This window comes from Mytilus trossulus, chromosome 2 (genome assembly GCF_036588685.1).
Source record: "Mytilus trossulus isolate FHL-02 chromosome 2, PNRI_Mtr1.1.1.hap1, whole genome shotgun sequence".
Classification (NCBI taxonomy): domain Eukaryota; kingdom Metazoa; phylum Mollusca; class Bivalvia; order Mytilida; family Mytilidae; genus Mytilus; species Mytilus trossulus.
In genome coordinates, this window is record NC_086374.1 from 8876356 (window position 1) to 8895635 (window position 19280).

At 31.4% G+C, this 19280-nt stretch overlaps 1 protein-coding gene across 1 annotated transcript; it reads right to left on the reverse strand.

Annotated features, from left to right (window-relative positions):
* Positions 1-12875: 12875 nt before the first annotated feature.
* On the reverse strand, positions 12876-18921 carry LOC134706435 (twist-related protein 2-like). Its single transcript, XM_063565359.1, has 2 exons — positions 18140-18921; positions 12876-13416 (listed from the first exon to the last, which is right to left on the reverse strand). The coding sequence occupies exon 1, from the start codon at positions 18743-18745 to the stop codon at positions 18158-18160; it is 588 nt and encodes a 195-aa protein (XP_063421429.1). The 5' UTR covers positions 18746-18921; the 3' UTR covers positions 12876-13416; positions 18140-18157.
* Between the last annotated feature and the right edge of the window lie 359 nt (positions 18922-19280).

Genomic DNA, 19280 nt, shown 5'->3' on the forward strand with positions numbered 1-19280 from the left:
ACTCGTAACGTTCTTTGATGGGGCACTTTAATTTCTATTTTCGTTTGAAACATGATAACTTTAATACATGGGATCTTGGTCATGGGTCGAAATGAGAAGCCACGTTTTAAGTGAAATTGAATTAATGGTGACGTATATTACCTTCGGAAAAATAAAATCTTTAAGTTCTCACTCTAAAACTCATGCACGTGTTAATGTAGAATATATAATAACTTGCCCCACGTGCAAATAAATAGCCTCGTTTGATTTTCATTTCGGTTGTAATTTAATTGCCATCTTAATGCACGAGGGGAAAATACAGTCCGACACCCACTCTTAATTCTAGAAGTGTTAACGAAATTAATTATCATCACTTGTTTAATAATAAAGTTTGCTTGTGCACAAATGTCTCCTTTAAAGCCTTTGATACCTGATAACCGATGTATACAAACAAGAATCCCATGAAAGGCAGGTATTTTTTCTAGAGATATATAATCAATAGCAAAGCAGCAAGAACACAAAACATTCTTCATAAGTTAAAATGTGTATGATATGCATATAGTTGAACAAGGCGCTGTACCACTAACAACAATACCCGAGCAAGACCCATGCTGTATATTAAAGGTCTTCTGGGAACAAAACAACATTCAATTAAAAAGAGAAACCCAACGGCCTGATTTATACTAAAGCAATAAATACTAAAACAGTTAATACAGGCACCAACCAACAAAAAACGGTACAATATTAGGATTTTGACAAATTTAAGATGCACTGTCAACTTTTTTTTTGCCCCATGTATGAACATCATGTTTTCTGGTCTGTGTGTCCGTTCGTCTGTTCTTTCGTCCGTTCGTTCGTTCGTTCGTTCGTTCGTTCGTCTGTCCCGATTCAGGTTAAAGTTAATGGTCGAGGTAGTTTTTAATGAAGTTGAAGTCCAATAAAATTGAAACTAAGTACACATGTTCCTTTTGATATGATCTTTTAATTTCAATGCCAAATTAAAGTTTTATTCCATTTTCACGGTCCACTGAACATAGAAAATGATAGTGCTGATCTGACATCCAGGTACTAGGGACACTTTCTTGTTTTCTATCCGAAATACTTGACAGGTCTGTGCCAGTGGCCTTTAGCATTGCATTTTACTGACCATTATAATATTAGGAAGAAAACATTTGACACAAACTGACTTATTCTACAGTGATATCACAAACGATGTTCTTTAAAGTTCAATTGATCATCAGCTTACTTTTATAGTTGTTGAGAGGCTAGTTAGGAAAATTACACGTATTAATATCTGCATGGCTTCTGAATAATTATGAAATTTTCCAAAAAGGTAATAAATGCTTATAAGATTATACATTTGTAACAACATTTCGAATGGAAAACGTCGCAAATAAGATTACAAAAAATTAAGGAACCGTCATAGTAATAATTGGTTAACTTCCTTTTAAGCCATTGATATTTCATGCTGATAATAAGTTTATCAAGGGGATTGGCATGTTTCTTAATCCCATGGTCTGTGAAATACCACGTAATTAACAATACCATTGGGATTACAGTAAATGGATGTCTGGACAATAATCTACAGTTATGTTTACCTCACCAAGACAGCCAAGTATTCTGCTGTCAGGAGGGTAATGTTTACAAAATAAACCGTATTGACCGTTATAAACACATTGTGTATTTATGCAGATTGATATTTGTTATTAGTGTACTGGATCATGACGCCTCTCTGTTTTCTTTCCCAGACATTGACAGTTTGAGAGTAAGGCATAATTCTTAGTTTGGAGTCTTATATCAATTTTGGTCAGTTTAAATTATGTCTCTATTTCAATCCCCTGTAGATTTGAAGAGGTTATGATCACGTGGTTATGATGGAAGGAGAGCAATACGGTCAATGTTCTCTTTAAACGTTCTGCTCGAAAATTAATATGAGGCAAAGCAAACAAAATTATGTCAATATTTTAATGGGGAAAATGACGCGGACAATTATTTGACATAATGCTAGCCAACAGTTTACATTTTATTATTTCACAAAGCTGTAACATCGCGTTTGGCCAGTGGGGACCATTGGATTTATTGGAGCAGTGACCATTAGCTTAACTTCATTGATTATATAAAATGTGTTTCATAAAATCGATACAAATTTTAATACGTACATTACAGAAACTAGCTTTCAAAGTTAGCATAAGACGGATTCATATTTCTGGCCAAAATATTACAGTAATTATTAACTTGGATTAAACAAACTGCAGAGGAACAAAACCACCAAAATGCAAAGAAAATGTTTGGGTAAATCTCATACCAATTCCTGATTTATAATAAAGTACTGAAGCGAACTGTTAGCATATTTTTTTTGACTGGCCTACAGATCTAACTCAAGATTATTTCTGTAAATGTCAAATAATTTTGATTGCATATAAATTGAAAAGACTTAATATAAAGCCGTGGTTACTGGTGAGTTAGATTTTAAAGTATTTTTATTTTAAAATACACCGCTGGTAGATAATAAACTTAATTCTGGTCAGTTAAATTAACGGGATTTTTTTTTATTGATTCCCACTGAGGAAACATAAATCTGCTTTGGATTTTAACATATGGTCATTTATCCAATGAAGTCGATTTTACAATATTAATGAAATGAACTTAAATGTATACTACATTAACCTTTATTTAGTACGCTCATGGCAGAAAAAGTAAAAGCAGAATGCCGGAATCTCAAAAACGAACTAAAGTTGATTTGTCCAGCTTGATTTGAAGGATATGGTAAATAAAAAAATATATATAGGCATATAGAAAATACTCAATATGTCAAACCGCTATTCCGCGGTTTGGGAGTACACAGCAATGACTTACATGATCAACAAAACTATCTGTTTTTGTCTAGTCGGGGCCTCTTCTATCTGAATATATAAGGTAAGGGTTTTTCTTATTTTTGAAGGCCATAGGGGAAGAACAGTAATAGAAGCGGATTTCTTTTCTTTTTGTGATTTGTGCTGTGCATACACTGATTTTGTGTCATTATTGGATACCCCACATCCTTTGTTTTGTATTATACCACATTACTTTAACTTATAGTTAGTACTCTTTGATAGTAATCGATAACAGGTAAATCTTTGATAGTAATCGATAACAGTTAAATCTTTGATAGTAATCAATAACAGTTAAATCTTTGATAGTAATCGATAATAGTTAAATCTTTGATAGTAATCGATAACAGTTAAATTTCCATTTGAATGAAGAAGTACATGTATAAGTAGAAACCATTACAACATAAGCAAGTTTTTTGCATTAATGAGTTTTTAATGACAACTATATATATATGGCGAAGAAGGGAGAGGCTTAACAATTAGCTCAAGGAACATTATTTCATAATCTAGCATAAACTATAATTACAAATATAATGAAAATCTGAGTGAAAGGAGAGCAATAAAAAGCACTGTTACTTTGCTTTTTTGTACATTTTGCTGTTCAAATTCTTATCTTATGTTATTGAGGATACCCCGTATCGCTTCTATTCTCTTGTATGGAATTCTAAATATATTTGCCTTATTTTTGTCCCCATTAAATCCCTATCTTGACATAATCAGGACTCATCACATATAAACAAATAAATAACAATAATACAAAAACATAAACATTATACAAGCTAACTTTTCACACTTCAGATTATGCTTTACAGTGATATATAGCTTCTTTACTTCTTTACAGATAAATCTTTCAACAATGCTGTATTTTGTATAAACATCATTACCATATTATAAAACCCTTTACACTGATGAAGGTTATATTGCGCCATACAATTTTCTCCTTAGGATATTGAGCCAAAAAGCCAACTTATCAATGTTTAGATGAATAGAAATTCAAAATGAAGTCCAATATATATAACAACAGATCAGAGACTGCTTTTATACCTACAATTTGCTTATTGGTTAGTATTAAACTTTAAAAGAGTACTTCAATGTGTTCGAATATTTAACGGTATCATTTTTCGTGGACACGCGAACGAGATAATGATTCCAATATGTTTACCTAATTCTCGTGCCAGAATGTTTAATGTTGTGCGTATTAATTGTTTACACGTGCATAATATAGAATGAGTTTTGGCTCATCTGGATTTAATTAACGTTATTTTATTGCCAGTAGATGCAATATTTTGTCATTTCAGTTTTTGCAGAGAAGTTATGAATGAAAACATTCATTATGATTTAGTTATTGGATCTGCGCTTTTAAATTGAAAAATACGTTAATGAAAATTTCAAAACACGTGTAACGAACATATTTTTTACAATTTTAGCATAGTAAAATAAATTCGAAATCTCAATAAAATGCTTTTTTTCTTTGAAATTTCAATTATCGATAGCCTTCTATACAAGACAATTCAAAAATCAAAAGGTATAGTCATATTTATATATAAAAAGAACAATTATCATCATATGACTTCTTTCATTGATTTCAGCATTCTGCGCGTTCATGATTTTATCCATAACGTCCAGATTCCTGGTGAAGGTTTAACTAAAAACACAATTGAACAATCAAATTGTACATTTTACTTATATCAGTGGTCGATAACACTGTGGAATATGAAGAGGACAACATCACGAGCAAATTAAATACTACGAGTTCGATGTGAAATCTCGAAGACAAAATAACGTTCCAATTTATTACTACTGGCTCAAAAAGACACTGAGGAATCTAGAGGGCAAATTAAAAAGCAAATTTAATACTACTTCATCGAACACACTGAGGAATCTACAGGACGAAATAAAGAGTTAACTTAAAATTTCTGTGTTTAACACACCGATGAATTTAGAGGATTAAATATCGAGTCAATTTGATACTACTTCCTTCAACACACCAAGGAATTTAGAGAACTGAATAACGAACAAATTTTTGTTTTCGATTGTTTTTTTTTCTTTTTTTCTTTTCCTTTTTTTTTTATATGTTTCTAAAATGAAGATGTGTCCACGATATAAATGAATGTTTGTCCTGATTGTCCCCGTTGTCCCTCCATTTTTTTAATTTTTACAAATTCATCATTTTTGGCAGTATATCAAACAAATTTTAAACAGCAAAGTGGATTACAGTCTACTTAAGCTGTTACGTTATCTTTGTAATGTCGTTTAAAAGACAAATACAACGTGTAAAATATAATGTGATTATTGTCAGATAAGCACAATCAGCAACAAGAAACAATAATATATTTTCTGCAAAATGATCAAGTCAAATGTTAAACAATTATTAAACAAAACACATGCACCTGATCGCATTATTCAAGGAGCATCGGTGGCCGAGTCGTCGTAGTAACTACTGCAATCAATAACCAGTCAACACTGAGGTTATGAGTTCGAACCCCTTTTTACCAGGTACATCCGGCTTCCACTGCCAATAAAAACTGTCCGCCACGAAAAATCCTAAATGCAGTGCTTAAAAGTTGCTTTTTAAAAAACACAAAAATTAAAAAATCAAAAATCAAATCGTATTTGTCAGTGTAATGTATCACACGAGGACAATTGCGGTAGAAAAAGTCCACGAATATCAATACACATCATTGCATTTGCGATAGTTTTAACTATATCTCATATCCAACCTACGATGTACTTTGATTTATTCAACACTTACCACCATTAACCAAATTAAATAATTTCTAAATAATTCGAAGTGAGTTATAACGATCGAAAGTTGAATAATGTGATCGAATATTTGATAAAAAAAATATACTTCGATTCCTCTCACATTCCCCCATGTTTTGCTCACGGTATTAAAACCGTTCGTCATAACCAGGTGAATTTTTGACGAACACGACGAGTACATATAGACCAAGCACCATGCAATTACACAAGGAAACTTTATAAAGTCAAATAAACATGAGCAAGTATAAGTGCATGAACTAAAGACAACAACATGAATACGGTATATAGTGCAAGGACAAACAAACACGAACAAAACGCTTCCAAATAGACAAACGAAACAAAAAAATAACAAGAACTATACGTGGAGACATGAAAACAGACAAACAGGTATGGGCTTTGCTCATTGTTGAAGACCGTATGGTGACCTGTAGTTGTTAATGTCTGTGTCATTTTGGTCTCTTGTGGACAGTTGTCTCATTGGCAATCATACCACATCTTCTTTTTTTTTTATATACACACGACATAAACAAGTGCTCGGACAAACAATAAATGACGCATACAACCATTTCGAATCAAACGCCTGAACAAATGCTTGTTATGAATCAATGCTGAATAATCCTGAATCTGATTTATTTTAAATGATTAGCATTGGAAAGTCAACAACCACACAGAGTGTGGGAGTTACATAACGCTCTACTGTAATTAAAAACAACAAGATAAGACGACCAGTAAAATTAGGTATTTCATAGCTTCTGAACAGACATTTACTGCAAAATAGATAGGATTAGAAAGTAAAACAAAGACCGTATCTAATGCAGGGTACCATGAAAAACAACTTATATAGGTATCTATAAAGGTGTTTGAACGCGTTTACATTAAAACTTAGAATTCCCTTAAAATTTGCCTTCAGTGCATTAGAATTGAAATTTTTGAGAGTGAGTTGTACATACCAGTTGGTAGTTAAACAATGCTTTGTAAGCAAAAAAGAATTCGAATACATTATAAGAACATGACTTTGATATATTAGAGTACAGATGAAAACAACTTATCATTATCCTTCATTAAATGTAAATATGTCATATTTTCAATATACTAGATATAATTTTAAATTGACAATTTACACAATATGAAATAATACTTGGTTAAATGTAGAACATCCCGGGAATATATAACGTAATTTGTTAGAGGCTTAGAGATATATGGAAATGAAAGCTTTTTGTACATGCAGAAAGTATGTCAGTGAAAAAAGTGCAACAAGCAACCTTCCATTGTAAAATAATTCATCACAGCTTAATTCAAGTTGCAGTTTTTGTAAACAATTATAACTTACAACTTACAAAATGTGTATTATTTAAAATTAAAGTAAAGTGATATAAAATGAATATAGGGTCTCCTATATCTATGTATCAGTATACATGCATGCAGTTCAGGTGTATCCACACACGAAAATAATGTTGAATATGGCCTAACAACGCAGCATGTGTTGCTTATTTGTTACTGAGTGAATAAAACAAAAAAGTTATCAACTGTTAGTGCTGGCTACAATCAGAAATTATTCTAAAATTGATTCTTGATTTCTATTTCTATTTTATTCCCTTAAATAACTATGCGCATTGGATTTGCTCATTAAAAAAGAAAATCGTGTTGAGGTGAAATGGTCTTTCTACGATGGCACTAGCAACATTTTTTTCTGTCCTGGGAATTATTAATGTGAAAAGCTTGAAATGTATCAGTTTATCTTAAAGTTTATAGCATTGTGCTTCACAGGAAGACACCACTTAAAATTCAACACGTTGTAAATTGAAGTTATATAACCAATGAACACTTAGTTTTTTTTTACAATTCTAAGTCGACTTTTTTATATAACGAGCACTTGACAAGTTTTAATGTCTGTGCTTCAAAAGAAAATGACAAAATAAATCGTGTCTGCTTTTTCTAAAATATCTTTCGGAAGCGACCCAGCTATGAGTATGTATAAAACGTACATGTTCACATATCAAGATTCAAACCCGGATTTGAACTTGTTTGGAAAAAGCATATTCTAAAATATGAAAGATTATGAATTTATAAACCGTAGTGGTTGTTTCAAAATTGCATGTTTTATTGGTATTATAGAATTGACTTTGAATTTGATGAAATAATATAATCATATATGTAATGATATTGTTCTTATGTGAAAACCTGATGATACTTTAAAATTAATATAAATATTCTTACATTTCAGGTTTTATGTCGTACATACGCAGAATCCATTAGAAGTGCTTTAATTAACACTTCAGTTTGGTGGAACATGATTTTTTTTTATTAGTATTTGGCTTTAAACTAGAGTTTAGTAACTGTGAATACCCATAAGCAGTATGCTGTGTCTTTTGGTATTATATAAGTTGTGATTGTGCCATTCCCGCCAGATTTTTTTTCAGATTGTTTTTTGGCGTTGTGCTGTAACTGAACTGTCTCTTGTTAGATGAGGTTTTGCACTTACAAACAAGTTTTACCTCGACACCTTCTTTATGTGCCTGTCCAAAGTCTTGAATTCTATTTGATAATCATATTCTGAATCTATTTTCTTTTTATAAAATGCATGTCAAATTTCAAGAAAATCTGCTATTCGAACTTAAGCTAAGATATATCTGTAATTAGCACTAGATGCGAACTCCCGCCAAAATTTCCGTAAGAAATCAGTGTTATACACATTCTCATATTCTAAATATCTTGATATTCCGACTGCGCGAACCTTGCATATCTAGTATTAGATAATGATACGTAATACAGGAGATAACCTCTCCGTCAGTTACACCTGTTATCAGCCTACTATTCACGGATACTTATGATTGGATAATTAATTGTAGGATATAATCTGAAGCAAAGATTCATCAGATATATGTCATATTTGTTAATAAAATATATTCTGAAATAACAAATACATGCGACAATTGTCTCACTGGCAATCATACAACATCTTCTTATTTTTACAGTGCTATAAGAATACAAAATTATCCTTATATTCAGTAGTAACATCAAAATTGAATTTTATCAATCTTCACATTTATTTATCCACCTATGATTTCAAGATTTATGGAGACGTCCAGTGGAGTTCTAACCACACAAATACTTATTCTATGTTAAACTATCTGATTTTACACGATTATATCCGTGAGAAAAACAATAAATCCGAGTCCCCTACAATGGTGACAGCTGAACGTATTTTTTTCGTTAATCGTTCCTTTACAAATGCTAAATTCAAAACTTAAATAATATGCAATCATTTTTAACAAAATAGTACTTACACATTGTATGCTACATGACATTTTCAAGAATTAAGAAAAAAACAGCGATTAATAAATGTGCTTGTAGCAATGAATATATGTTTTAACATACATATTCATAATATTGATGGCTTTTGAAAACTTTGATGGCTTTTGTTTTTTTTTCGAAATTTTACAATTTTGTTTAAGTCTGGATCACATAAAGCACCAATTACCGATATCAATAAGTATATGTATATGTATGAAATGCAAAAGCAGAGAGCTTTACAGCTCACAGGATTGTAAGGGTTATAACAACAAGTCGGCCTTGTTATTCATTTTTTTTTTTGAATACTTGAAATTTTCGAAATCTCCAAAGACTATATTTTTTTGTGCCATCTTTAAATATTTAGAATTTTGATACGTGTTCTAAATATAAATTTACAAGAATTGAAGCTGTGATATAAAAGCGACCCTGATATGTCATAACTTTAGGGGCATTGCTTCTACCTCTTTTTGTTTTTTTTGTATTGTAAAATTTTGACATTAAATTTAACCCGTCTTAAAGAAAACGAGATGATTTTGTTATATGACAAAAGGCGAGACATTCCCAAAAGAAATCAAACTCACAAGTCTAAGAGAGACTGGCCTATGACTCTTTTATTTTCACCTGTATACAATTGTACAATATTGTACATAGAGAAAATTTAATTCAATTCAATATGTCAAACGACATTATCTCTCAATATTATCAAGGAATTGTATATTTAAATATACAATTTCTTGATACTATACATTATTCTATTACATGAATCGTACGATGTAAAACTGAATTTTCTTTTTACAATTATGATTTTACTTTTACCCCATAAATATATATAAACCCCTAAACATAAAACATTCACAATGAATTCCATTTACCATCTGCACTACAATTCCATTGCTTTTTATTTCTTTTGAACTCACATATCACGTAGTTCCGTCGTAGAATTTTATTTGTGAAACTAAAACCTCTGTTTCTTGTCGCATACTAAACATATCTTTTGCTCGATGTGTTCAAAGAAAAAATTCCTCCTCCGGTAGGCGGTAATGAAGCGCAAACTGTTTTAATTATTTAAGACAAGAAACGGTATACAAAGCGAACTAGAAAAAGAAGAGTGCAAATACTTAAAACATTATCTTATCTTATCCCGACAGTGTTTTTCTTTTTACATTTGTGACTTTTTGTTGTTGCAAACAAATTATATTTGCATGTTTCAGTTTCGATTGTAACGTTTCACGACCCTTTCTTTACTATTTTAGTTCTATTAAACAACTATCAAATACCTTCAAAACGGATTCCGAGGATCAACCCTTGAAAAAACCGTGCAAATATATTTTTTTAATATAATTGACGATAGATGCGCATGTCCGTACTGCATCTCATTACGTGACTTTGTATCGATTTTGATATAAAATTGAGAAAGGAAATGGGGAATGTGTCAAAGCGACAACAACCCGACGATATGACTTGTTGGATAAACGTGGATTTTTTTTAATGTTTTAGAGAATCGTGACTAAACCATCCATGCCCCACACAATAAAGGTTTCAGACGTAAACGTTCCGTTTTACCATTGGTTAAAGAATGAAGCCCGACCTCCAAAAAAATTACACAACTCAAAACTGTTAAAAAATAAATCTAATTTTTTTTTAGGTCAAATATATCAAGAACTTTTAATATTTTAAAGTTAAAGGTCCTGTATCTGTATGTATATTAATGAACTTGCATGTCAAATGTCAATTTTCGTTTTACTAGGTTGTTATGATAGATTTATCGTTGTTTTATCGAATCTTTTAGGAAATCAGTAAATTTTAGGAATAACAGTTTGGCATCAAAATGTCAAATATTTAATATGCAATGTTAATCTCCGTAAATTATCACTTCCAAAATTTTATCAGACGCAATGCCTAAATCAAGTCAGTCGAGAAATCAATTTATCCTTGACAGATCAATCAAATATGACCTTCAAATTGTTGGTAAGATACCAATCAAATAAGACAGAACTAACAAAGCATCCCGTCATCCAATTATCACTTTGTTATGTCACGTGAGTCAAGATTACATCGTGACCAGTCTCTGTTAGAATCATAGTCTAGTAGAGGTACTGATTAGTATTTAAATATTTCCATGGAAATAAAATCATTTACGATATTTCAAACTTCTTAGCAATGGCTGTTCAGTGTCAAATACTGTAGTCTAAGACATTCACTCATGATTGGAACTTTGAGTCAGAAAGCAGAGAATTTGCCTTCTTTGTAAAGAACAAGTAGAAGATGTGTAACGTTGTCGTTGGTGTCTTTAATCCTGCGAATGCTTCATCATAATGTCATAAATTAAAAAATACAAATATTTTAGTCTCAAGAAAATTTGTTAGATTTCCTCAGCTATTTTTGTTGAATATGTGCAATTTGGGTACTGTGACAATATACTATTTTAAAAGTATGTCTCTGGTTTTTTAACCAATGGAAAGGTCAGAATACCATATGAATAGATATAGGAAAATGTGGTGTGAGTGCCAATTTTCACAGAATACCATACGAAGCATGTAATTACAACCCTTTTATAGTTTACTCATTGTTGAAGACCGATATTTTCCATCTACATTCTATTATGGAAAGTTGTCTCATTGTCAGTCATCCCATTACTTTTTTTTTATATAGATTTTCTATAATATTAAACAATAACTGCTAGACCTAGAACTTAGATGACCATAGTCTTGCGATCGATTCTTGACCAGAAATACGAAGGCGAAAAAACAAATACAACTCTAAAATGTTCATTTATTCCAGATATCTTCTTTACGGTACAAAAAATGTGAATGCTTTAAAGGTTGCTTCCCGTGATAAAACAAAGAGACAGACCAGAACACCATAACAAGCGTGATACATTCTAAGCCCCTAGGAGCACTTGATATCACGTTTTTTGAATTGGTACTATATCAAATATCATTTATGAGTTATCTGTCCATGAAAGCTATATTTGAAAAGAAGAGCATAAAAAACTCATTGGTGTTCATTGGTGTATATTTGTAATATTGATTTGTCTCGATGTCGCATTGTTATTTCTTCTTTTTTTTTTACACATTGTCCTTTGATTTTATTGTTGTTGTTCGTGTGGGTATTGTGTGGTTTTGTGTTTTTTTTTTAGATATATATATAAGAAGATGTGGTACGAGTGCCAATGAGACAAACATGCATACAAGTAATAATTTATAAAAGTAAACCAGTATAGGTCAAACTACGGTCTTCAACACGGAGCATTGGCTCACATCTAACAGCAAGCAAAAAAGGACATAAAAATGACTGGCTTTAAACCATTCAAACAGGAAAACGAACGGTCTAATCAATATAAAAAAGAGAACGAGAAACACTTATGAACTGCATCAACAAACGACAACCACTAAACATCAGGTTCCTGACTTAGGACAGGTGCAAAGTTTGAAACAAATGCAGCGGGTTAAAATGTTTTGATAGGCGCCAAACTTCACCTTACCCGAAACAATAGTGTAACATCAAAGCATAGAAAGAAACACTTTTAAATATCAATAGAAATGTTTTAACTCAATCGAAAAACAAATGATAAAAAATCAAGTGAACATACACTTAACGAATAAATTTAATCTATGACACAACGTAAATACAAATTTAACAATTAAGGGGGTTAGATGTAAAACAATTTCAGAAAGACAACAATAACCTTTGACAAAATTCCGCCAAATGAAATAACGTACATAGGTAAATAAAAATAATTTTGTTGTAAGGTATACATGAAGTACGGAAATATTTTGTTTTGTTTTTGTTTGAGTAATAATAAGCTGTATTTTTGTTGTCCGTAATTTTTGAGTTGGTCAAGCAGGTAAATTGGAGACACCACACAAATAGTATCACTTGTAACTTGCATTTTGTTTTGTGTAGCCGAACATGTTCACAACCTGTTTTTCGCATCACAAAAAATAACAGAATAATAGAAGACAGCAATTGCTCATATCATCTGTATTAAAAATAAATTATACAAAACATTCAATCTCATAAAAAAACAATAAAAGGATTGTCAATACTGCTCCTCATAAATAAAAATATTAAAAGTTTAACAACGTTAAATTATGATGATAAGTGACAAAAAATGAACACGTGATCACACATGGGAGATTCTTTTGTCATGGTTTGGTCATTGGGTAAGGTTTGGTCAGAAGTTCAATAGTTGGGACGACAAGCTTGTCCAGCCTACACACCTGCATTATTGGCAACACGGTAGCATGTAATTTCTATACAAAGTATTTATTACATGACATGTACGGTAGCAGACTACTAAACTATAACGGAAGTGGACTATTTCACTGATGTATAAACTGGAAGTTGTGTCTATCATTCGTCCTAAATGAATATGACAGATCTCACAATCGTTATCCGGACACGTCATCAGAAGGCTGTTCATCTTTTCAACTATTGGTCCGTAGTCATGACAACTGGTCGCCATTACATAAAACACTGGAGACAAAAACCATGTCCTCGTCAAAATCTGAAATATCAAAGAGATAACGGTAAATACATGAAAGCTACTGATTTGTATCAAGTTCTTGTTGGCGTGATTTATTTGTGAATCACAAACCACAAAAGGTGCGTCATATGTACAGCAGTTAAGTTGCTGTTAACCGCGATCTATATATTTTCATGAAATGCATATTAAAGCTTCAATTGAAATTGTTTAATCTTGAATTGTTGCATGGTGTTACCAAAAATTGTATGTTTCGAACCTTATTGTTTATATTATGCTATACATGCCCTTCCATGAATCTTGATTGGTTTATCGAATTATTTTTCTGTTTCAATACGATTCATCCGACATTTTTTCAGTTATGTTAATTGATAAAAGCAACCAAAAAACTGTATACCTTTTTTACAAATCCACAAATTCTGATTGAAAAAAAAACAACATGTTTAAATCAAAGTTCTTAATGTATCTGGACAAAAACTTTTAACTATCAGCTGACTGTCATAAACTTTGGTATGTATTGCGTCACTGCCACAAGACATTTTATTAATTATTCCATAAATTTTTCTGATGTATACATGAAATGGATTAATGAAGGTCATAAATCAAACAAATGTGTTTCTTCCCAAGAGAAATGAATATTTTTACTTAGTTCTAGAAATATATTTTACTACATGAAGACATTAATTATATTGTTTCTTAAAAGCGCTGTAGCTGTAGCACGGTGTTCACCTACAGTACGTTTTGTTGAATGTTAATTGATGGAAATAAGACTTGTGCCATTACTAGATGATGGGAGAATTTGAAATGCATCATCTTAATGATAAAAACAGAGAGTGATGCGTTTTGTCAGAGTAATAATCATTCTAGTAACAAATGTGCGTCCTCGATTTGATGTTTTTGGCAGATGGCTGAGGGTCTTCTTTGCAAAAGAGCGTCACGACACTTGAGAACTTGAGAAGAAAATGCCAAAGAAAATGCTTGAAAAATGTAAAAGTAATTTTCTTTCATGTCTTAGAAATGCATAGTTGATGATGTTAAGGAAATCGGCTCTCGTTTAACATACTTGTTTTTTTGGTAATACATCTCGTCAATTTTATATTAAATTGTAATAAAAGAGTACTGCTCTAACAACAAACACTTATAGTGTTACAAAGAAAATAGTATAGCATACATCATTACTAAAAAACATCGCTGGTGGAAAAACATAGAAGTTGTAATGTTGGAATAATTGATTTGGACAAATATTACATATTCTTTAATTATTACCAGAAAAAATGCTATTGTTCACTAATATGTCATTTGATTTGAGTATTTCTGATATAGGTTAATCCAGAAAAAGCTTCCTTGCACAAAATTTACAAAGTGGCCTTTTATACTGTTTTTCCCAAATATATTGGGTACAGAATGACAGTCGCAAATTTTGTGTACCCATAACAAATACATATATACAGTAAGATTGCACAAGGTGGGTATTAAATAAACGCTATCCTTTTTATCTGAACCTGAATCATTTCTATTATCTTAACTAATTTGTCCCTTTACAAAATGCATAAGTGGGTTTATCCTTCCCTTTTCTATTACTAATGATGAGACGAATACAGAACTTTGGTAAAAACAAAGGGTCGTATTATCTCCAGCTCTTTATGGCAATAATATTTAAATAGCAATCAATGTGGGAATTGTCCGTTATTTTTCTGGCTTTATAGAGATATAACTGTTCATTTTAACGAATTGTACTTGTGTTATATAAATCCACTTATTTAAAGCAAAGAGATTATATGAGATATATCATCCTTGTTTATAGTATGGGTAGTAAAACTACTACATTTTGTATACATTGTATAAAATTGCTTTTTTCAAATTGCACAAGATCGGTCAAGACGCTGCTATAGTAAAGTCTTAGTAAATATATACTGTGGTCAATATTAAAGTGTAGAAGATCAAAAACTGTTCAGTCTTTGGTATTGCAATAGTTTTATTGTATTCGATATACATTCGTCATTGTACATTTTCTTAACACCCTGGGGTTGATTAATCAAAAACACTGTTTTGAAAGTGACGCTATTCAAGGTCGAATAAAGCGTTGGTTGCTGTCTCTGTTATGTGAATTCGTATTAAGGCTTGTACGAGTTTGAGATATGATACTACACCGTGTGTTTTTGCTGAACTTTTGAAAAATGTCTTTTTGTATTTCAAGGGATGGCCGCAATGACATGTACCCCAAATCTTCTTGCATTTATTCTTACTCTGCAGGCAACATTAAAAGAAGAACAATCAATAGTTATATAGAATCCCTAATTTATTGTCCGTTGTTCATTCACTACACAGTATGTATATACATGAAGTAATATTACTTCAAAGGTTTCCAGATGTGCATCTCATATATTAACCAGAGCATATATTACACAATATTCCATAAAGAAAAGCAGTAAGTTACGTATCAGTGAACATCAATACAAAGGGGATAGAAAACCAAGGGGGGAAACAGTCGGGTGCTTGCTTTGCACCGGTAACAACAGCAGAGTTATGGAACACAACCACGTACAAAACAATGAAATCAAATGTTTACTACACCTGAAGTTTCTTTTACTTGAATGGGTCAATTGTTTAAGTATTTAACTGATGACTTTGACTTATATAATAGCAATATTTATTAGGTGCACTGTAAGAAGGAAGTATGTAACAATTTTTCATTGGCAGACTTCAGATTCGATTTTTTTCTGCACTACATTAGTCAAAATATATGGTGCGGAATCAAACTCCGCTCGTCAACTATAAAATTTATTAACTAATTTAATTGAGGCAGATGCATATAATTTAATGTATAACATATCTCTGGTCTGAGGAGGATGTGTTTGTCCCTGTTACAACAGTATTTGTATACAGGATTTTTTAGTCCCCTTTCAATTTTGGTACATCATAGCACAAGCTATTAGTGTGGAGTATGGAAACAATCTATTTTAATTGAGCCGGTAATATGGAAAGACAACCGTCGTACATTAAAAATCGAAATGGTATTGACTTTAAAAGTTCTATTGGACTAGATGCAATGTTTATCTGTATATAAATCTGGATTATGATAAGTGATTGTGTATCACGTCTGTATATCTACCGGGTAAGATACATGTGTCATGTTGGATTATATCTAGTTTTGTTCTCTTGTATTGATGTTGTACAGAACTAATGTTAACTTTGTCACTGAGCTCAAAGATCAAAAGAATTTCGTGGTAAAAGATTATATTATAAAGTGAAGAAACACGACATTCGTTGTTCTGTGTAGCATACAGATAGAGTATAAGCATTGCAAACTTTGATGTATAAAAGGAACAAAGGCTCCCTCCTGAAGAGATTATCTGTGAACATAATGTAGGGTTCCATAACTTTAAAAAAATCGTATTATCCAAACAACTTTACAAAAACACAAACATAATAAAAAATAATGAAATTGAAAATAACACTTTCTCCATTAGCAAGGCCAAATATACGTATTCTATTGGGGAAAAATATTCTCCAACTCATAAAATGCCTTTAAAATGAATGTCCGTACTTAAAATCGCTAAGAATAAAACAACATTAATAATTCCAGGATAACATGTTTGTACCACTTCCATTACATTTTAAATCTAGGGTTAAAAAGTGTCGAATTTTGGTGCACACACAAAACATATTTTTTTTGGATAAATTTATGCTTTAAGTTAGTCTTTTTCTTTAAATGGCGATAAATAATAAATGAATATCCTTTCCAGATTATATTTAGAACATTTCGATCTTAAGCAGCAATTTTAAAATTCCGTTTAATTTGAAATTGTTTTTTCTAAAGAATCATATACACATTTTTTACTAGTTTTTAAAACATGGAAACATTTCTGTTACCATAGTCTTTATATTCATTTAACTTTATTTGCTTTAATGCAATAATATGATATTTACACATAAGACAGATTCTTTATTTGTTCATGCACAATATAATTTACGACTGTCAGCAAGATATGTTCAATACCAGAGTACTTACCGATTAATTTTAAATCCGTTAATTTTGAGAAATGAAACATAATTCGATATATTTTTTGATATTTTATATCTAAGTGTTATCCTTTCAGTTTTATTATTTATTTATCGTATTTATGATATCAATCATATTTTTGATAAAATCTTAAATCTTTCACCCCAGCATCTGTTGATATGGGTAACCATTTTCTAGATAAATCATGGCAAGTTTAGATATTGTGCTGGTCAAATAGAGGTTAAATTTATCAAAGCTAATATAAAATACTCTTTATATTATTTTTTTATTCAACTATGTTTCATACAATCTGTTAAGTGATTTCCGTGGACGTGTGTATTTGTTTTTCATTGACTATACACACACACAGCTTTTTGTTTGCTGTTGAAAAATTCAAAATAACAACAGAAAATATTGTTTTATTGTCAAATAAATGTTTGTTGTTATTGTTAAAAGTTATTTGTTTAAGGAAGGGTAAAAGATGTTTGTGATTTTAAGGCAAATGATATAATGAATAGTAAATACTATGTATATTATCCTCGATATTATCATTATTATTTTATAATACAATAACCGCTATAGTTATTTTAGCTAATATATTTAATTCTTACCAAAAAATGTAATATGAATCAGTGTCCCGGCAAGACCCATGCTTTAGATTATATATTTTATACTAACCAAAGAATGTAATATGAATCAGTGTCCCGGCAAGGCCCGTGCATAGATTATACATTTAATACTAACCTAAGAATGTAATATAAATCAGTGTCCCGGCAAGGCCCATGCTCCCTCCATCCTCCACACAGAGAAAGCATAACTCAGTCTCTCATCTTCTACATAACTACAACTGGTAGACTTATTTTTATCACAATTGTCATCAGTTCTTAGTACTTGGTACAGAAAGTCAATATAACGGGAAGCTAACTTTAGAGTCTGGATTTTACTGAGTTTATCTGAGGGTAACGTCGGAATAATGGTTCGTAGCGTTGAGAAGGCTTCATTTAAACTTTGTGTCCTCTGTCTTTCACGAACATTTGCTAAACATCTTTGAGTATTAATTTCTTCCATTGATTGTCCTTTTTTCTTTTTCTTGCTGTTTTCTCCACTACATGAAGACGAACTGTCATTCGAGTTTTCGTGTGACGATGCCTCCGATACAGAATCAAATGTCTTGCTGAAGGTTCTTTTTCGAGATTTCTTTTTCATTTTGGATAAGTCCATTTCTAAATGGTCCGTCATATCCTCGGCATATTCCTGTTTGATCATGGGTATTCCAATTTGTCCCTGAACGTACATTGTATCCATATTGCTACACTGCTGTGGTATCATAGTTAAGTCTGTTAATACCATGGAGTTATTTGTAAAAAATTAGTTCAAACAATAATTCTGCATAAATGTATATCGTGCAGTTTGTCAACAGGATACCACCAAAATTTTTAAACTTTCACTTTTTTTTTCTGTTCAGAAATAAACTTATTACTTATACACGTGCATTCGGTTAATTATTTCTGAGGCACGTCCATTTATACCAGATGGTAATGCCAATGTTTGTTTACAGTATTATGCCCCGCCTCCTCCAGCAGAAGCTGAGGTTGGTGTACATGTAAATAGGTAATAAATCCCCGAAACCATTCTGCCAATCAAAAATTATATTACCCATATCGCAAAAGTGTGGAATTGTGATATTCGTCTCGCGCGAAAATTCCCATGGCGTTTGACTGACAACATGGAACGCAAGACGAGAAAGAAAAGATATTTGTCAGAAACTTTAGCATGTTTAGTCAATCTTTGCAAATTTTTCAATATTCCATTTCTGATTGATATACCTTTGAATAAGATTTTATTGAATAAATAAAACCTGAGAAAGTTTTTGTTCCGATAATCG

Bases quoted from the DNA above. Each gene is read 5' to 3' on its own strand.
- LOC134706435 (XM_063565359.1), bottom strand. From the start codon at position 18,745: ATGGTATTAACAGACTTAACTATGATACCACAGCAGTGTAGCAATATG.